The sequence below is a fragment of the Anastrepha obliqua genome, chromosome 5 (assembly GCF_027943255.1).
Source record: "Anastrepha obliqua isolate idAnaObli1 chromosome 5, idAnaObli1_1.0, whole genome shotgun sequence".
NCBI classification, from domain to species: domain Eukaryota; kingdom Metazoa; phylum Arthropoda; class Insecta; order Diptera; family Tephritidae; genus Anastrepha; species Anastrepha obliqua.
Window position 1 is genome coordinate 16853198 of NC_072896.1, and position 21950 is coordinate 16875147.

Genomic DNA, 21950 nt, shown 5'->3' on the forward strand with positions numbered 1-21950 from the left:
AAAGGTTGAATAGACTTCGAACTACAATATAGCAACAAATTTCAGACTGGCAGTCACTTTTATCACAGATTAATTAATAATATAAGGAGTGACCAGATTGACAGATCATTCATTGACATTCATCATGGAAAGTCACGCGCTAAACAACCTTAACAAATCATACAACGTATCGTATTACGAAAATCGACGTTCTGTGAAAATTGTTCGGCGCGCGCTCAGCCCAACTTTTGGCGTTCAGGGATGAGGCACATTTTTGGCTTAATTGCTACGTCAATAAGCAAAATTATCCTTTTTGGGCTGAAGAACAACCCGAAGTCAGTCATTGCATCCATTAAAAATATCCATTTGGTGCGGCCTATGAGCTGGTCCATATTTCTTCAAATACGAGGCTAGCGTCAATTTAGGTATATTGAAAGGCAAACGCTATTGCGCCATGTTAAACAACTTTTTGATGCCGGAAATTGAAGCCCATGATATCCAAAACATTTGGTGCCAACAAGAGGGCGGACGGCGACTTGCCATACAGGCATACAGCCCGTGAAACAATGGATTTACGGCGTCGTCGTTTCCGTGACCAATTTATCTCTCGTCTCGGACCAGTGGATTGGCCACCAAGATTGTGTGATGTGTCACACAGTTGGACTCTTATTTGTGTTTAAATGCTTTGAGGATAAACTGGCATCGATTGAGGCATTGGAAGCCAACATTACTAAAGTTATTGACGAGATACCGACCGAAGTCCCCAGAGAGTCCGTCAAAATTGGTGATTGCGGGTGGCTGAATTATGCCGAGATAAGAGATTATCTGCAAGAAATAAATGTTATGAACGGTTCTACATAATAATAATAAAGATTTCCCAATAAATTTGAATTTTCGTTGCTTTATTTCAATTTAAAGTCCGATACCTCTAAATTGATCACCCTCTAGAACACACGATTACGCTGACTGAAGTGGAAAAATTAGCATAACTTTGCCGTGGCGTATATTCAAATACGTAATAAAGTGCTTGGCTTCACTTGGTGTGTCCAATTGGCGCCGGTTAGCACGAGAAAGAAACGACTGGCGCGCTTTGTTAAGCTCGGCCAAAATCGCGTAAGCGGTTATCGCGCCAATTAAGAAAAAAAAGAATCAAGTGCGAGAACTAAGAAGAGAGAGAAGTAAGAAGAGAAAGAAGTCCAACGGTGTTATTGACGTTTAGGTGTGGTTCACATTCAACATCGGCCCTTGAAATTTAACCACCCCTTAGAACAGGTTTGATACACAGCGAAAGTTTTTTAAAAAAATTTTTTATTTATTATTAAAAATAATCGTAAATATCTTAACGACAAATATTTCCTTTTTTACCTTTAGTAAACATATCCAAGTTGTTACTTATCAATTACTTCTTTTTTCTTTTTTGTTTTTAGACCGTTGAAGATCTCGAAAATCGTTGTATGGAGGCTGGCGTCGAAATCGTCACAAGACAATCATTTCTATCCGATCCAACAGATGCGGTACGCAACCTACGTCGACAAGATGCGCGCATCATAGTCGGCCTTTTCTATGTTGTGGCGGCGAGGCGTGTCTTATGCGAAATGTACAAGCAGCAGCTATATGGGCGAGCGCATGTGTGGTTTTTTATAGGTGAGTAAGAGAGGAAATTTAATGTTTTAAATGGGAAAAACTATAAATTAACAGTGGTATGAAAAAAAAAAATATAGCTACGAGATTAAACAGAGCTAAAAAGGCTTTAAATTAAATGAAAAACATTGAAAATTTTGATTTTAGGAACGAAAAATATCAATTCGAAAATTTGGTTCATCTATTAGTGGGTGATTGCAGTTCATATTGCAGACTATAGTGGGCTTCTGTAACTGCTAAGTAGCAATTGAACTAAACTGATCCATGTCCAACAAAGTAGTGCACTGGGTATGCGCGGCTGTGGTTAAGTTAGGTTAGGTTAGGTTAGGCTAAGTGGTATCGATTATCTACTATGGGAAATACTCAAGCTCTTAGCCCATTGTGATGCTGTGTCCTTGTCATAAAACCAGTCCAAAACCATTTGTTTCAAAATTTTTGGAAGATCCCTGATTTACAGAGTACTGAGATTTTCTAGCTCATTACAAAATTTGTCTACTTAAAGTTATGAATCTATGTATGGATAGAGCAAGACAGTGGCACAGAAGATGTGAGATTATCTCTTCCTCATTTAGACAGCTTCTGCTAACCCAACCTCAGAGCTAGATTTTTGGGTGTTACAAAAACACCAGTTTTGTTTGCTAAGTCGTTACAATAAAAACCCACAAGTTCGCCAGTCTCCTCTCCGTCCAAGCATTCTGGGCAATAAGGACTACCAGTCAAGTCTAGGCGATGCAGATATTTTTAGAATCATCCGTGTTCACTTATAAGGGAAAAAATTATCTCCGTGTTTTCTACAGATCCACTCGTTAAGGGGGTATTCTAGAGGCCGGATCATCGAGCATTCTTTGACGGTGAATAAAAAAAGCTATTGATATTTTTACCATCCATTTTTTTATCATTTATTTATTTATCTATTAATAGCACAAAAAATGAATTAAAAAAAAAAAAATTTCATGGAATTATGCGTCCTTGAAGTGGAAAACAAAAGGCAGTGTCCTCGTCGTCACGATGTCTGCCCTTGTGGTCATCTGAAAAAAAAAATGATGACAAATTCTTAATTAATATAAATGTCATTAGCGTATGACGCAAAAACAAGGGAAACAAATTTTTTTCATAAAATGGCGGCTACTTAAAAATTCAGGTCGATTTTTCCCTTATTTTTAAGCTTTCTCGAATTGTTTACACATATTAAAAAATTGAAATTTCCAGTTTTTCGAGAATATTCGCGATAAGCTTTAAGCAAATCGGTTAATTAGAACTTGGGATATCGTGCCGGCCGTATCGAAAGAAGTAATTTCGAGAAAAACACTTTTAAAGTTCGCCGTCCGCTCAATAGTTGTAACTTCGAAAATAATTCGAATTTTGAAAAATTCTTTTGGGGAGATATTTTTGAATACTTAAACTATCGAATTTTGAAAAAAAAAAATTTCGATTTTTTCAAATTTCTAGACTAGAATAAACCCCTTAATCAGTGAAATAAACCTATGCGTCTACCGGCCATTTGATAACTGGTCCAATTTTGAGTGCTACGTCAGCTATCGACGTAGAACGCTCTGCTTGTTTGAGTTCATCTGTCTTCTACTCATTTGCGCGGACATTAATGGATATTTTGCCAGCTATGATGCATATTGCATCGTCCGACACCGTTCTATAGGCACATGCGCTCCTCAACACACTTGTCCTTCTGACCTGCAGTACTTCTTTAAAATGACGGACTTTTTTGGACGTGTCTGCCTAAAAGGCAGCATACCACTATAACGGACATTAGTGTGCTACGACTATGCTAATTTTGGCTTAGCAGAGTTTGTGTGAGTTTAGCATTGCTGCGGTTGGGCATCTACTGCCAAACGGAATAGTGGCTTAATGGTCAGCCCTAAAAAATAATTTTTATTCATCTTAACCTATAAAATATGAAAATAAACTCAGTGATTTGTATTATTGGGGCTCTGAAGAGCAAAACATACTCGAAATAATTCTCCATTTGTTAGAGAATCTTTAGAAAATGACCGCGTATACGGTTTTATATCCCATTAAATTTTACTGCAATAAAATATAAGCTTGAAGTCGGGCAAAATTCGAGGTGCATTTTTTTTTTTTTTTTGTACACGATGTTGAAAATTTTTTGCCATATAAAGCATATATTCAAAAGTATTTTACCTTATATGGAAGAAAATTCTCAACATCGTATGCGAAAACAATTTCCAAAAATTAATTAATTAACTCCTATAACCACAGAGTTTTTGAAATAGCACATGAAAAAATGGAGCTCCACATTTTCTGTGATTTTCTAAGAAATAAGTTGTGAAATTCCTCTTTAACAAAAGTCAGGGGGATGCCGATAGCCGGGTAGGAGGTCTCTAAGACCAATACAATCGACCCCTATCTGGCAAGCTCATCAGCAATTTTTTTCCCCTCTATGTTTCTACGACCTGAAATCCAGATCAGAGAAATGTTACCTACACACCCAAGAGATTTGATCTCCTCCTACCAGGAGTTGACTAATTTGGATTTGCGTTGCCAGAGCCTTGACCTCGGCTTGACTATCTGAGAAAATGCTAATATCTCCCTTGCTCCCACGTTCCCTAAGCATTTTGCATGCCTTCAGTATCGCTAAAAAAAATTTTAAATTAATTAAAATTTATTAGTGTCGTCGCTTACATTCTATATTAAGAATTTGCATATACAGAAAAAGAAATAAACTAAGGTTTTAGTGTCGGTTTTCAAAAACTGTTACAAGCACTAAAAGTTGATACAATTTTTCAACAAAAATATTTGCAGAAATGTGCGGTCAGAGCTCGGCTTCTTTTCAGCCAAAGTCGAACTGAAATTTTGTACCCGAGTATGAGTGAAGCCGAAGACGAAGTACAGTCGTTCTCTACTTTACTGCTATTACCTGTTCAATGTGCTTTGATTCAATGTGCCACTTGTGCTTTAAATCACAAAAAAACAAGTTCGAATTAAACAGGAAGCCCCTTACTCTATAATTTTCTACCTCGCCACGCTCACTCAAAATGCAATTAAACAATTTGCCAAAGTATCCTCAACTTAACTGCTATTCATTATTGCTTTGCACTCCTATTTAAAGCTACTAATTTCCAACCAACTCGTTCATTTTCAAGTGCTCCTCGTCTTTGGCCCTTTTTTTCGCTCACAGTGATTGTTTCCATGACAAATGACCCAAAATTACTTCAGTGTCAAATTGATTTGTCACATGCGCTACTTTATCCTTTTCGACGATCCTAACTGTAACTTTTTACATACCGTATTTTCAAAGCATTTTTTGTTGCTGTTGGGTTTTTTGTGCTCTTCTGGTTTGCTTTCCTTTCATACCCGTATTCTACTATATCGCTCACTTGACCTTTATGCTGGTGAGTTACGGTTCTTTTTTTTTGTAATTTACCTGCCAAGTAAATTCCGTTAAAGCATATTTTTTTACCCTTCTCTCTCTCTCTCTCAATGTTTCTCCTTCCAGCACTACTCTCCGCTCATTACTCAACAAACAAAAGTAAAGCGTACGTGCGCGCATTTCAGCAGCGCAACTTTTTAACATTTCAATCCTTTAGAGCAACAACAGCAGTAATAAAATAAAAGTACAACAATAACGTAAAACAACAGCAAGAACAATAATAAAAATTACATTAGTACGAAAATGCTTACTACTTCACCGCTGCCCCTGCTTCTGCTCCTCCTTCTACTGTTCATGTCGAATTTCTCCTCTTTCAGCACTGCCTCATTTCAGCGCTTGCTCCGGCTCACATTTTTATTGTTAAATTTTTATTTTCATTCCCTAATTTTACAATTGGTCACGTTCCACACGTTTTTCGCATAAAATTCTAAATTAACCTTTCCACGCGGATAGTGAGCGAGCGAGCGCGCTAGCGCCCGAGGCGTGGTGACTTTGTGCAGTCCCTTTAAGCGGCAAACAAACATAACCTCTAAAAAACTTACTGTGACACCAGCTACTGTACGCTTTTTCGGCTTTGTTTTTGTTTTCATTTAGTATTTTTGTTTTTGCTTTGTTTTAGCTTTTCTATGCATACTTTCGTACCGCATCCACTCCATCCGCAGGATTAAGTTGTTTTGCTCTAATGAAACTTTTTTTGCTCTTCCCGCCACTGAAATTGTTTGCTACTATTTACGATGAAATGCTATTTTTCGTTGTTGTAGTTGTTGTTGTTGCTTTTCTGTGAACAAGTAAAAACTTTTATTCTATTCCCTTCGAAATCCACTTAAAATTGGTCACTAATAAATTTACCTTTCCTAAGGCATGATTGATGCGCATTTGGCAATGCTCTTAAGTGGATTGAATGCGATTTTCTAGGAATTCATACATACAAATATATCAAAAGTAGCTTTCTTTGAAGGCAATCACAAACAAACAGCCAGCTTAGTGCAAGTGTTGGGATGTTAGGTTTAAAAGAATTGAGTTTCTAATAGAATAAGCAGAGGAAAATTGCAAATTGATGATTAGAGCATGAAAAACATTTTTGGTTGTATTTCTGTCTTTGATACCTTTCCACTAAAAATTTGAAATTCAGCAAGGAAATAGAATTTATTTTAATAAAATATTATTTTATTTCGATACGTTATTTACCAGGATACAGGAAAGAGGGTAGCTCAGTTTGTTTACTTTTGAATCAAAAAAATATTTCTGTAACATTTTTATTTTATTTTTGTAGAAGAAATTATGTTGCCTAAAATCAATCACCTATCGGATGATGTATAATTTTTGCAAATGGAAATGTGAACTTGACAGCTACAGTGTACAAACAGAAAAGGATTTTTTTTATTTTTTTTATACCCCTTTATTTATTACAGTCTGTTATATATTAACAATATGTAATTTTTGTACAATGTAAGAAGAATCTGTTATTATTATTTTGTTTTTGTAATTACACTGTAAGTCTTTAGGTAGGTCGGTGTGAGCCGCTTTAACCTTCGTTTGATACTTTCTGCCGGTACTACATATTTGGCGCATTTTTTCGTATTGGTGGACTGACAGTCTCTGTATATGCTTAGTCCTACATTTTCTGATTGTTTCTTGGATTGTGTCTACGTTTAAGTCACGATGTATGGCTTCATTAGAAATAAACCAACCAGCATTTGCTATATTTCGTAATATTTTGGATTGTGTTCGCTGTATGAGCTGAAGATTTGTGTTTTTAGCCGTTCCGCATATTTTTATTCCGTATTTTCAGATAGGAGTTATAATTGTTTTGTATATAGTCACCTTATTATGGAGTGATAGTTTTAATGCTCGTCCGATTAGCCAACTTAATTGCCGGTACTTATTCTTAATTTGATTTGTTTTGTTAATGATATGCTGCTTCCATGTTAGTTTTTCGTCAATAGTTATTCCAAGATATTTTGCTGCTGGACAGATTTTTATTTTGTTTTTTTTTTTTTTAAGTAAGATTATATTTTGATGTCTTTTTGTTTGTATATATAATATAACTTGTATGGTTTTTTCTTTATTAATTTCTATACCCCATTCTTCAAACCAGTTTACTGTATTGTTTATTAGTTTTTGAAGTGTAAAGGTCGACAGTTTTTCGTCATTGTTTGATGCCATTAATACAGTATCATCCGCGAACGTTGCTATCATTGCATTATCTGTTGTCGGAGTTGGCACATCTGCGGTGTATATAAAATATAAAAGAGGACCTAATTCACTGCCTTGCGGTACTCCAGCTGTCATTGGTAGAATATCGGAATATTCGTCTTCATATCTTATATAATATTTTCGATCAGTTATGGGGTTAGGTGGGTTTGAAAATTTCAAAAAATCGATTTTTTTTGTCTTATTAAATAGTATAATATGTTTAAAATATTCTCCTAAAATTTCAAATTGATCCGAGTAAAATTCTACGAGATAGACCCTTCAGAAGTTCCGCCCATCAGGCCATGTCAGTGCAGCGTTTCGTTTTTAAACGCGTTTATCTCAAAACTCGATTTTTTAAGTCGGTGGACACGATTTCTCGAAAAGTTATGAAGCGATTTTGTTCAAATTTTGCACACATCTTTGGAATAACATTATCAAGTTATTGAACGAAGGATTTTTTTTTTTTATTACAACTAATTTTTTCGAGCCAACACATGACGAAAATTTTACCAAAAAATGTGTTTTTTTGTTCAAAGTCTGTCAAAAATTCTAATTAAATTTTTTTTTTTTCCTTCGTCCAGTAACGAGATTTATCCATGTACTAACGAAATATTTTTGGTTTTTTGATTTTAGATGAACCAATAATGAGTTATGCTGTCCACGGCAAGAGGATTTTTTTGTGAGACGTTAAGGGAGATGAGGTACCAACGGCTGAGTTTTCGGAATTTTTAAATAAAAATTTCACAAAATACTGTTTAAATATGTATCTTTGATATGCTGAATTGTTTAAATAAAATATATGATTGTATATATTAAAAAAAAATAGTAAAAATACCCTTTTTTTGAACCTCTGTAACCCACCTAACCCCTTATGTAGCTCTTCAATAGTTCAGAGTGGTTTTGTTGAAAGATTCGTTTGAGCTTATGCAAAAGTCCTTATGCAAAAGTCCATGCTTAACTTTATTAAAGGCTTTTACAATGTCCAGGTGTAGCTATATAACACAATATTTTTTGTCATTCATATCGTTAAGTATTTTTTTGGCAACCCTGTGGATTTGTTGCACTGTTGAGTGTTGCCGTCTAAATCCGACTTGATGGCTTGGTATCACTTTTTTGCTGTCAAAATTGGTTCTAGTCAGTCGAAGAATATTTTTTCAAACACTTTTGAAAGTATTGGCAATAAGCTGATGGGTCGATATGAGGCAGTTTTGGTGACATCTTTTCCTGGTTTGGGCATGGCGGCAATTTGAGCAATTTTCCATAGTCGTGAAAAGTAGTTACTCTCTAACATGCAATCAAATATATTTCTTACGAATTCCAATGCTATTTCAGGTAACTCTTTTAAAATGTTTCCATTTATTAGATCATATCCGGGAGCTTTTTTACCGTTTAGCTGTCTTATTTGATTTTTTATTTCGCTTATGGTGGTCTTTTTTGTTGGAGCATTGGAGTGCGTAAAAGTCAAAATAAATATTTTCTTCACTCAAAATCATTTATTTTTATTTTTTATTTCGTAAATAAGTTATTCAAAAATAAAATTGGATGATTAATTTTGCGTCATCTTATACATGTAGTACTTGTAGCCTGCGTTTAGCTTTGTAACACATATACATACAGCCCGATTCTTAATAGCAACTCCTAGGGAGATTTTTCTCTATCCCTTTTCCTCCTATCACAAATAAAAATTGACAGTGTTGACATATCTGTTCAGTAAAGTTTGGCAAGTCATCATGTATCGTTGAACGCCAGAGCAGATTTTGTGGAAGAAGAGAGAAATTGTGAAAATTTACTTTGAAAAAAAAAAATAGTAAAAAATCTATTCACGAAGTTCATAAAGAATTGGCTTCTTCAGCGGTCCTTATTTCAATCAAAATGTGAAAGCAGCTGCCGTTACGGTGAATGGCAAGTACACATCGGCTACTCTTGGTTCCAACAAGATGGCGTAACTTGCCATACGGCCAGATTTATTGGAAAAAGTAATCAAAAATTAGACTGATTGAATTGGCCATGCAACTCGTTGCCGCCACGGGCATCTTCCGGATTATTATAAAACAAAATTCATTCCTACATATTGTGCATATATCGTTCTGCCCCAGCTTCAGTTTAGCCGCATACGATGGAGGAAAACAGTTTTCCCGTCAGTATTCCCACTACACCTTACACCCTTTCCTAGGAAGAGGTATAATCTACTTTGTAGAACTCACATTGTGCCTGCTTAGCATGATTTTCGCGATCCAGTTGTTGTTTGCAAGGAGGTGGTATCATACTGGCCATGATAGCTACAGAAAGATTAGCGCCTGCTTTGCCTATTATATCCACTTCCTCGTGTCCTTCAATTGCCTTGTGTCCTGGAACCCAGTAAATGGTGACTTGTTTCTCAGTTCCCAACTCTTCCGTCCTGTTCCGACATTGTCGTACGTAGTGTGAGTTTGCCATTACAGCTATTATTGCATTGATGGCTGCTTGGCTGTCAATATATATATATAATTGGCGCGTATACTCTTTTTGGGTGTTTGGCCCAGCTCCTCCTCCTATTTGTGGTGTGCATCTTGATGTTGTTCCACAAATGGAAGACCTACAGTTTTAAGCCGATTCCGAATGGCAGATATCTTTTTTATGAGGAGCTTTTTCATGGCAGAAATGCACTCGGAGGTTGGCCATTGCCTGCCGAGTGCCGTCCACTATTTGAATAATGTTTTGGCTGTCAATGCAGAAGTATATTTGAGAGTTCGGATAAGTGTTCTCTATGGCTAAGTCTGCGGCGTTCGTTGCCGGACGGCGTAATATCTGGAGAATATGGTGGGTGGGGTAGGATTTCCCATTTCAGTGTTTCCAGGTAGGTTTTAACGGGTTTGGCAACGTGAGACCGAACGTTGTCATACTGTGGAATCACTTTTTCATGCCTCTCCGCGTATTGCGGCCGCTTCTCGTGCTGTCCTCGGCCGCTGGAATAGTTGTTCACAAGCGATAGTGAAAAGCAGTTTTCTCCTCCCGCACTACTCCACAATCGCGGCAAACTACAGTTTGTGGATTGTTATATTTAATCTAGCCGTGTTTTCATCTACCTTCCTGTATCCTGTAAGAACCATAGTTAGTCTTGAGATGTCGGGCCGACGATACCCAAGCAGCTGTTTGGCCTTGGATGGGTTATAGTCTGGCCATGTCTTCTTGGGCATTGCACGGGTTGGTAGTTGTTTCCATTGTATACTCACAAAGTTATAATAGGGAGATTCTAGTTCCGCCTTAATCTCTCTGAATCTGCCTCTGCTTTATTCGAGCTTAAAGAGAATGCTAGCCCAACAAGTTTTTTACTTACCCTTCAAGTTCCTATGACCTTTAACCCATACTATCAAATCTGACTCTTGGGATCTATGAAATCATTTTTGAATTCATCCAGCCTAAGCTGATTAGTCATCCGAAAATGAATTAAGCACACAAAATACCACTTAGGGATTTAAGGCTCACTAAATACTTTCAATATTACTAATTACGGTAATCAGCCACTCGAAAAATCTCAGAGCGTTCAGTTTGCTGATCTTAGCTCAACCTTTTCATTTTGTGTCCGTCATTTTGAATTTTGGAACATGTTCTTTTGGGCTTTTGACGCAAATTTTAGCAAATTTACATATAACAAAAATACATCGGAAACCACTGTCTTTAAAATATCATCACTGCCGTCAAAGTGAGTTGTGTTCCTAAACCGAAAAAAAATATTTTTGGCAAATATTAACGCATCAGAGCATACATATTTTTCATCTATTTCAGTGCCAGTTGTAGCAAGTATAAGTATATATCTGCAAATATATAACCGACCATTCTGTTCTTGTAATAACACCCCCTCCTTCATTCGCATTTAAAACATTGTAGATGATGTAAGACAATAACCAACATTTGTGACGTAAACCAAAAATTAAATTTATGCTTCCAAGAAAATTTCGAGGCCCATTAGCACAACCGCTTAAGCTGGATATCAAAGAGTCAAGGTTGCACATTTCTCACTACAGCAATTACGCAACTTCGCTTTAATCATTTTCAGTTTAATTGTTTTGCGAATTATTTATTGCTGCCATTAATGTGGAAATACCTGAAATAACTTTGTTGCAAGGCATATGCTTAAGTCTCAGCAGGTGCAGGGGCAAGTAGAAAATGGCGAGAAAAGCCATTGAATTACCAGCTACGCAAAGGTGTGCAGATTTCAGCTTCACGCCAAATATATACCAGCTTTAGCCTGTTTTCGGGTTTGCACGAAATAATTTTATTATTGTCTGTTGTTTAGCGTCACTTCTGCTGCCAGAAACCGCCACTCAATAGGTGAGATGTTGAACGCCGAGTACATTTATCAGAAATGCTTATGAATTGTAATACTTAGTGCAATTGGAGGTAAGAGGGCTAATTATGAAGTAAATAGATGACAGCTAAGAGTACTAAAAAATTAAGTAACAATTAGGAAAAGTTGAGAAATGACCAAAAAGGTTAACTTCTTTAGGCGCAGGCAAACGTAAATAGAAATATTGTTTGATACCATCAGACGGACGGGGGTATGGCGTTTAAAGGGAGTGTTATTGTTTATGATAGAAAAAAGTGGCATTGGCACTCATAATCGGGGCGCATGGAGGAATTTGAGTAATTTAACAAAATCACCACAGGTTTTGTGTGAAGTGTGCGCTAGAAAATTGATGGTTCTTCTGAGATTTAACACTCCTATTCCATTCTATATCTTTTTGCTTGAAAGCACAGTCAGAGCTAATATTCCGTTAAATATCTAGCGAACGTTGAGATTTTAATCTATTCTCATTTACCACAAGCTTTAGTGCTTGATGATATGGTGAGTGCTGCTAGTCTATCACTTGAGAGACCAATGGAGATTACTGAGATGGTCATAGATAAGCAGTATGAGAATCGGGTATGAAAATTTGTGAAATAATTTTTAAAAATGTTAGCATTTACGATATTCTTCACCTAGGGATGTTGAAAGATATTGCAGCTTAAGACTTCATGCACTGACTGAATAAAGTGAAAAGCGGGCACCGCGACTCCAAAAATCCAAATACTGAAAACAATTAAGCATTTTGTCATATTTCAATTTTCCACTATGGCATATACTTTTTCGTCAATTCATTTCTGACATTCAAGTTTTTATTGCCAACATCAAAACAAATGTAAATTATTTCACAGCTGCTTTCCCGTAACCTTTAAAAACCAAAATTCAATAGAAACATATGGCTACGGTTATAAATAGTTATGGCGGAATGGTGCAGCACTATAATTGTTTACAGTGATGCCCATATGTTTAATCAGAACATCTGATTACTATGACTACGGTTATGTCTAAGGTACGGCACCACTAATTGCAGCCTTCCGTGAAACCGTAACGTAGATTTCTTGGAATGAGTTGGCTTGAGGTATGGGGAGTTGAGGTGTGGTGAGTTGAGTTGAGTTGAGTTGAGTTGAGTTGAGTTGAGTTGAGTTGAGTTGAGTTGAGTTGAGTTGAGTTGAGTTGAGTTGAGTTGAGTTGAGTTGAGTTGAGCTTAAGTGTGGCGTGGAGATTTAAGTTGTGCGATCTGTCAAAAAGGAAAAAAAAAAATAAAACTCAAGGATTCATATATATTTCTGAGAGCAAACATAACGCTCTGAAAATAATTTTTTTTTCCTAAAATAAAATCAAAACTAAAAAACAATCATTATTTTTGATCCAACAAATTACAGTGATAAAATAATCGAATATATAAAAACTCCCAAAGCAGTCACTATTTCAGAGCGAAAAAATATTAGGTGCGCAACTAAGTCAATAGGTGCCGCAAGCAGTGTGTGCTAGTGGATTCTAACATAACCTAAACGTCATAAGCCAAGCTTAGACATACGGTAAACAAACTGCTCCGAGACATTAGAGATTTTGTTTTGGTATCATTTACTTTTGGTTCTGTGAAAATGTCTGATTTTGTGCCGAATAATCGTCATTTGCGGGAAGTGTTGATTTTCCTCTTTCATTCGAAAAACACCGCGGCTGAAGCGCATCGAGAGCTACAAAATGTTTATGGAGATGCTGCTTTAAGTGAAACAACGTGCCGAGATGGGTTCCGTCGCTTCAAAGACGGTGATTTTAATGTTGACGACCGTCTGCGTGAAGGAAGGCCAAGAACCTTCGAAGACGCTGAATTGAAGGCATTGCTTAATGAGGACTCGTGTCAAACGCAAGAAGAGCTTGCTTCAGTATTAGGAGTTGCCCGCCAATCCATTTCAAAGCGATTGCATGTCTTGGGAATGATTCAGAAACGGGGGACTTGGGTCCTTATGAGTTAAAACCAAGGGTTTCTAATACCAACATGTTTCTAATAGCGGTCGCCCCTCGGCAGGCAATGTCTGCCATTCGGAGTCGGCTTGAAACTGTAGAACTGTCTCCCCATTTGTGGAACAACATCAAGACGCACACCACAAATAGGAGGAGGAGCTCGGCCAAACACCCAAAAAGGGTGTACGCGCCAATTATATAGTATATATATATATACGTATATATTTTATTTTATTTTAATAGACTTAGCTTTATTAGGATTTGGTTTTTTTTTATTTTATCCTGTATTATTTTGTTTTATTTAATTTATTTTAACTTTTTTATTTGCCGCTTTTTTATTCTTTAACATTTTTTATTTTATTATACTTTGTTACATTTTGTTATACTTTGGATTATTCGTTCAATCTAACTTTAGTTTACTTCTCATTATTTTATTTTATTTCATTTAATTTCATTTTTCACCTCACCTACATTTTTTATTTTAATATATATTATTTCATCTATATTTCCATACCGTGCAATATTATTTCATATTATTTCAACCCAATTTCATTCCATTTCAATTCATTTTACTTTATTCTCCTTCACGTTATTTCATTTCTTTCATATTTCTTTATAACTTGCAAATCATTTTATTTCACTTTGTTTCACTCCCCTTTAATTTCATCTCATTCCAATTCATTTCATTTCGTTTACAATCCATTCAGTTCCATTTCTTTTCCTGTTTCACTTCACTGAATTTCATTTAATTTTCTTTCATTTCTCATTTCAACACTTTCTCAGTCGCAGTTGAATGAAAATAATTCCAAATATTTAGTTTTTATTTTCATGTACTCGTAAATTGCTTCACCACCACTTGCCACTGGGAATCACAAATTAGTGCCCTCCCAGCGGCATAGAATTCGGGAAACCACTTCTTTGGCGCAAAATTGGCAGCACCAACCGGCAGACGCGCCGCAATGGCCAAAGAAGTGCCAAAGAAAAACAGTAAAGTTTAAATAAACAAATTAAAGTTTTCGCCAAGTACAGCAGCGCACTTTCATTTATTGTAGACAATCTATTTGGAATTCGACATATTTGCCCTCTCTGCCCCTACATACAGCCGCTTCACTCATAAAACCAAAAACATTTAATTTCTTTTTTGCTATTTTCGCCCGCTGTATATAAAATTATTTTTTGTTATTGTTGCTCAAAATTGATGGCAAATAAACAAAAGTTTGGTAGCTGTTGTTGTTGTTGACTTTCGACTTGCTGATTGTTGGCAGACGTTGTTGCAAATGTCATAGCTGCTGGCATTTGCTCCTTCATACACGAGTATACTTGCATGGCGCTGTTGTTGCCGTTGCTGCTGTTTTAGCTGAACTCAGTTGCGAGACTTTTCTGCAGCTCTCAGCAGCTATTGAGACTTTGGCCACAAATCATGTGGTTGTTGCTTTTCGCCCCCACAGCCACACACACACACAGCTGTTCACTCGGTTAGTTTATCTCTTAAATCCACTCTGTCGCTTTGTTTTATTATACTTTCATTTTAATTATTATTTTTTTACTTTTCATTTGACATCTTCGTTCAGAACTTTCTTTGAGCTTTTCTCCATTTCCTTGGCATTTCCGTTTTGTTTACATTTTAGTGATAATTGTCTTTTGTGGCATTCATCGAAGTATCAACTGCTGGTTGCCACGTTATTATTATTTTTTGTTTGTTTTTGTTTTTGTGTTAAAGGCGTGGCTTTTGACTTGTGTTAACTTTGGAAAATCACTTTTGGCGACACTGTAAGTGTTTGCTATTTCTGCCCATTAGTGTGTGGGTGGATATTTTGTATTCTTTGGACATTTGAATGAACGAAAGTTCGTTAAAATTTAGTTTTCCCAAATATTTTCATTAAAATCCAGGTGGAGCACAATGCGAAATTCATTAACTCTTTTATGTTTGCGGTGAGTTATGTTAATGAAGATTGGAAGTTAAAAGTTTCTTTTTTGTAAGTAAAAGTGTTACTTTTGTTGAGCAAACGGAAATTAGTTGCCTTTGTAGTAAACGTTGCTTTCTTCCTTAGCGTGAGAAATAATAACTTTCTTGAAAACAAAGCAGCAGCAGATATGGAGGCCAGAGCTATAAGTCCTTCTGGACTTTTTTCTTCAAAAAGATATGAGAATAATCAAACTAGCACTGCCATTCGCGTTCTATACACTTGCAATTTGCGTACTACGAGTAAATGCACTGACAGTAGAAGCAACTTAAAACGATGACAAACAAAAGAAGACACACAAAAAATGGATTGACGATCTACACAACTGGCAGTTTAGTAACGATAATGGAGTGCCCAGTTGGGATTAATTAAAAAAAAATGGTTTAGTAAAATAACGAAAAACTCACAATGCATCCTAAATCAAACAGCAAAAACTAAAGCGAAAAAGGTAGCAAAATCAAATGAAAAGTCCCACAAAAGTCAGGTTCAGTTAGGCGGACTGCGCTTGAAAGAAAAAGAGAGTTAACGCCGTGGCAACAGAAACCCATTGCGGTGCTTAGACAAGATTTTTCCACAACTTTAAAAATTTCGCGACTCTTTAGCTAATCATCACCTTCTAATCATCACCTTTAGGAAGACTATACCTAAAGTACGCAGATCCGCGGAGAACTGGTACTGTCAGAAATCTGGAGCAGATTCTACGAAGTATGCGAAAACACAGTATAAATCACTTGTCGCACTTTCGACATGTTTGTAGGTATTCTTGGTAACTTTGTAGGACTCTGCTAGCTTGTGAGCTAATCTCAAATAGAGTTGTTTGAAAAAGGCATCCGATTCTGTCTCTTTTAGTTTTTCATTATTATTTAATATCAAACACAATTCTATTAGAACACCCTGTTTTAAGATGGGTGCAAGGGCGCAATTGGCAATTGGCCTTTCGCCTAGAGTTGTTTTTTGGCTAAATAATACTATTGTAAAGCCTATCTTTTTATATGGAGTCACACTCTGGTGGAACTCACTTAAGAAGCTGGAGAGAGTTCCGAGGTCAGCACTCATTGGAATCAGTGGGGCGCTTCGAACGACTCCTACTCTGGCGCTCAGTGCAATGTTAAATGTGGTACCCGTAGACATCGCAGGCAGAATTGTCGCTACACGTACCGCAATTAGACTGAGAGGCTCGGGCTATAAGCTCAACCTCACTTAAGGGCACTTAAGTATCCTTAGAAACCTCGAGTTCATCCCTCTGTCAACGGATCAGTGTATACCCTCTTTCAGCCCAACCGGAACATTCTTCACTCATATTCTGTCAAAGGAAGAGTGGACGCAGGGCTACACTTGGGGGCAGGGCCTGGTGAACTTGATTACGGCTAAATCGAAGTTGGAAGGAAAGGTTGGCGGAGGAGTCTTTTGCAAGGAGCTTCCCATCAGACTCAAATTTAGGTTACCGCACCACTGTAGTGTGTTCCAGGCAGAGGTAGCCGCAATCAAGGAGGCCGCTGATTGGCTGCTCACATGCGTAGTAACAGTCAGGAAAGTAAATATTTACTCCGACAACCAAGCGGCAAGAAGTGCCCTCGGGTCAGTAACGGTGCATTCGAAGCTGGTCAGGGAATGCCTGACCTCACTTTCGACTGCGTCCGCATTCATTGCCTCATCTGGGTTCCTGGTCACGGTCACAGCGACATTGCGGGAAACTGTGAGGCGGATAAGCAAGCCCGACAAGGGACATGTGAGGTGATCTCCCCGCGAAAGGAGAGAATTGGGATCCCACTGACTACCTACGGTCTGCTCCTGGAAAGATAGGCATTGCCAACTCAGCGAGCGTTGGGCAAGTATACAAACTTGTAGGGTCGCGAAATCCTTCTGGCCACATGTGGACCAGGGGCGCTCGGGCGAGCCTCTGAGGTTGACAAAATATCAGCTCTCGAATCTCGTGGGTTTTCTCACAGTCATCGTTCGTAATCCACACACTCTAAGCCCACCCTCCTAATCATCCCAGCACCACATCTCCCTGCCCTCTCACTCCATCCCACTCACTCCTTCCTCTTTCACGAAACCGTTTTTCTTCGTGCAACCATACCAACCTCACCTAACCCAACCCTATTATAACTATGTTATTTGAAAGAGCAAAATATCAAAAAAAAAGCCATATCAAACTGCCAAAAACACTAAAAAAGTGAACCTTGTAGAGATCTGCGTCAAAGCGTAGGTCCATCCGTACGATCCATATGAAATGCCCGAAAATTAATGGTGTCGCCATTAATCTGGCAATCAACAAATCTTTTAGTTCGGAATGCTAAAGCCTATTGGATTCTTCAACAACTCCAACTAAATTGCTAAAATTGTTTTTTTTTTTTTGTTTTTAAAAACTTTGTTTTGTATTCTGTGCTTGTAGTGTACTTGTAGACGAGCTCGGTATTTGCTGGTTAAATTTCTTAATTCCTCTTTTTCTAAAGGAATTTTTTAGTCCTGATGTTAGTCTTGGACTGGAAACATTGCCGGTTTTTTTCAAATTTGAATTTGTATTCCATAAGTGCAGATTGGCTTGAGCACAGATTTGTAAAGGATAACTTTGTTGTCCATAAGGCTTAGCAGCCAATACATGAATCGAAATATCAATACCACGACTTTCCTTTTGACAAAGATTCGGATTTCCCACATAAGCTGCTTATCCAAATGAATCCCTCGGTATTTGGCTGTATAACATTGCGAGATTGAGGTAAGGTTTAATTCGATTTGTGGGCAGGTGATTCTCCTTGTGGTAAAGGTTGTGGCATGTGAAGATTTATTTTCGTTCACTTTCTAGCGCGAGCTCTGAAGCCATTTGGAGAATTTATCTAAGCCGATTTGGAGCATAGCAGAGACTTCTGTGGCATCTATTGATATCGTCATAACAGCAGTGTCATCAGTAAAATTACCGCTTAGAATACCATTTGTGGTTGGCAGATCGTGTGTAAAAATTAGATACGGATCTCATATGCTGCCATGGGGTACCAGCTTTAATGTGTTGGTAACTAGAGAATTCATTATCATAATTTAAATAAAACATGCTGGGTTTAGATACGATTTAAGTAGCAAATATGTAATTACTGGTAATTTATTTACTTGTTGTTTTTTTTTTATTGTAAAAGAGTCGACGTAGGTGCCACAGTCGAACGAAATCTTGTGATATGTTTAGAAAAACTGCTGAAGAAATTTGTTTTTGATCGAGCGCTTTTTGTATTTTTTCGATGATTCTATGGACCTGCTCAATTACCGAATGCTCTTTCTTGAAAATGAACTGATATTTTGTATACTTCTTTACATTCAATATCAACTATTAAACGACTAAAGAAAACTTTTTCAAAAACCTTTTACGGAACTGGTAAAAGCCTGATAGGTTAGGTTAGGTTGGTATGGTTGCCCAGGGAATGAGCACACTTGGACGAAAGATTCGTCTTTTGTGATATCATTATGAAGGAGGTGAGGTGAAAGAGAAAGACCGATGGGATGCAGGGAGAGGTCGTGTTGCGATGGTTAGGAGCGTGCGGATTACGAACGATGACTATGTTTGCATCAACCTCTTTGTGCTGCTGATGAAATTCATCAGATTTTTAATGTCAGCCAAGAGCCAAGATGCCTGGATCTTAGCCCCACCAGAGCAGGGCAGCTAAGGAGAAGGTGCTGAGATGATTCCACCTCATCCTCCATACAACCATCGCGAAAAGGACTTGAGGTACCAAATCTCACAGCACGCATTCCTCGCGCATTGTGTCCTGTGAGAGAACCTACGAGATTAGAGAGCTGATAATTTGTCAGCCTCAGAAGCTCGCCCGAGCGCCCCGGTCTACACGTGGCCAGAAGGATTTCGCGAGCTTACACGTTTGTGTACTTGCTCAGCGCTCGCTGAGTTGGCGCGATGCCCACCTTTCCAGGAGCAGACCGCAAGTATTCAATCCCGATTCTCTCCCTAAAAGCCTGATAGGACGATATGATTTCAATTGATCGTCTGGTTTTTGGGTTTAATCACCATTTTATTCATTTCACTGAGATGCAAAGATATTTCTATTTAAGCAGGCTTGGAACAAATGAGTAATGAAAATATTGGCTTCGGGGGGCAGTTTTTTGAGAAATCTCAGATTGCTACGTAACACTCACAAAAATTCATTGCCAAACTCATATGTTCAGTAGGAATGGAGCCTATTATCGATAACTGCTTAAATTTGCATCAGTAAAGATCTCCCACCGTCAATTAAAATATCGAATAAAATGTGGAGCAAAGGCAAGACAAGTGAAAAAATAGCACATTCTTACGAATTTCTGTTTTGAAAAATCAAGCACGACAGACGTTTGAAAAGTAGTACAGCGCTGAAAAAACAGAACAGACAGATAATCACCATGACTATAAGTATATCGAAAAGGTAGGGGGCAGATACCTGTAAAATTTCGGAAAAAATATTTGTTTTTCATAAAATGTAAATATAATAATTTAAGACGTAAATTTAAGTATTTCTTATATTATAGATCGTTAACCGGGACGACTCTATTATTTGCGTTCGAGCGCTGGGAGAGGATGAATTTTCGTGTATTCAAACTTTAGACGCGTTTTTCCCAAAACTGAATTTTTCGAATTGGCGTACACGATATCTCGAAAAGTTATTGACCGGTCTCCCTGAAATTTTGCACACATCTGTTTTATGAAATCACCTTCTATTTGAATTTATGTTTTCGAAAATTTTTCCAAAAAATAATTTTTTCGAAGCAAAAATTTTAGGAAAATTCACCACAAAATTCATTTTTGAAGCATTTTTTCCCCCATTTTTGTTTAATGTATAATAAGCTGTAAAACAATTTTGAAAAAAAAATATATTGACTTCTTCATTTTAAATAATTTTACTGAAAATCAGGGAAATGATGGCCGTTTACAGGTATCTGTCCCCTCAAAAGTCTCCAGGAAGAAGCGGACCCTACTTAATTACATAGGCTGAGTACCTGCAAAAACAATCAGCCAGTGCTTGGCAGGCAAGACATGCCGCAGTTCTCAACGTCTGATCTGAGCTTTATGCAACTACTAAAACTTTTTCAACCGTACTTTGTGAAATAACTTACCAAATTTATTGTTGTAAAACATGTGCAATAACAATCAGTATAGTAATGAATACATGCGAATGCGTCTAAAGTATCTGATTAATACTCTGTAGCGACAACATCAATGAAGGTAATAAAGAAACGCGGTCCCAACTGGCTTCGATGTGATTATTACAACTTCACCAGTTGAGGGAAGCTGCCGATACAACTTCTTTATATGAGTATTTACCTACATGTACACACACACACATTCATACATTAATAAATTATGTCTGCACAAGTACTTGCGCGCATATGGGTACGTATGGAGTGGAAAAGTTTTGCCTAAGCAGTTGAAGTAATTGAAGAGAGTTGTGAACGCCAACCGCTGGTGATGGTGAATTCGGTGGGGGCAAGCAGAAGAAATTTGAATTATGTGGTTTTATGCGGGCGAAGATAATGGCACAGCTGGAATATTTAAGTGCGATGGGTGGCTTTATTACGTCATAACACAAGCAAATGTATGGAAATATTCATATTCATGCAGGGGTGGATGTGGGAGGAGAGGGCTTTTGGGGCTAAAGTTTGCAGCTGATTTAGAGAAATTTGTGGTTTAGAAACTGAAAAAGTGATAGTTAAATCAAACGACAGAGTTGGTGATATTTTATTTGTCACTGATGCAGAAGGCAGAGTCAGAGTCTTGGAAATGAAATACAGTACCTGGGTTATTTTTTTAAAGAATACCTCAAAGATATATATACAATAAATCGTCGCATTCTACAATTTTTTTAGAAAAAAGAAATACACACGGTGTAATAAAAAAAAGGTGAATTTTCATTTTTCTCAAAAAATATTTACTTATTCAACAATTTCTATTTTATCTCCCTCAAAGTGGTCCTCCTCAGATATAATATATAGGGTTTTTTCCAATCCTCGAACAGTTTTGATATTCACTTTTTGGTATGGAGCTCTCTCAGCGATTCGGTTTTTATCTCCTCAATCGTCGCACAACGCCGTCCTTTCCTGGGTCTCTTCAATCTTAGGAACAGCAAAAAGTCGCAGGATGACAAATGAGGCATGCTACGCAATTGTTTTTGGCCAAATAATCTCTTACAAGCAGAGGTGAGTAAGCAGATGCATTATCATAATGCAAAAGTCATGAATTTTTCCACAATTCCGAGCGTTTTTTTTCATATTGCTTCACGTAAACGGCGCAAAACTTCAAGGTAATACTCCTTATTTACTGTACGTCCTTGTGGTAAGAACTCCTGAAACACTACGCCATGGTAATCGAAGAAAACAGTGAGCACAGCCTTGACATTTGATCGAACTTGGCGTGCTTTTTTGGTCTTGGCTCTCCTGGACTCTTGCGTTGGGACGATTGGGCTTAATGGTTTCGATGTCATAACCATATATAACCCGTGACTAG

The 21950-nt window shown here is 37.4% G+C and overlaps 1 protein-coding gene across 1 annotated transcript in view; it reads left to right on the forward strand.

Moving 5' to 3' along the window:
* LOC129247498 (gamma-aminobutyric acid type B receptor subunit 1) overlaps positions 1-21950 on the forward strand; it is a 266329-nt gene that overhangs the window by 93178 nt on the left and 151201 nt on the right. The window contains exon 4 of the mRNA XM_054886646.1: positions 1407-1623. Within this exon, the coding sequence (XP_054742621.1) occupies positions 1407-1623 (217 nt within the window). The remainder of the gene's footprint in view (positions 1-1406; positions 1624-21950) is intronic.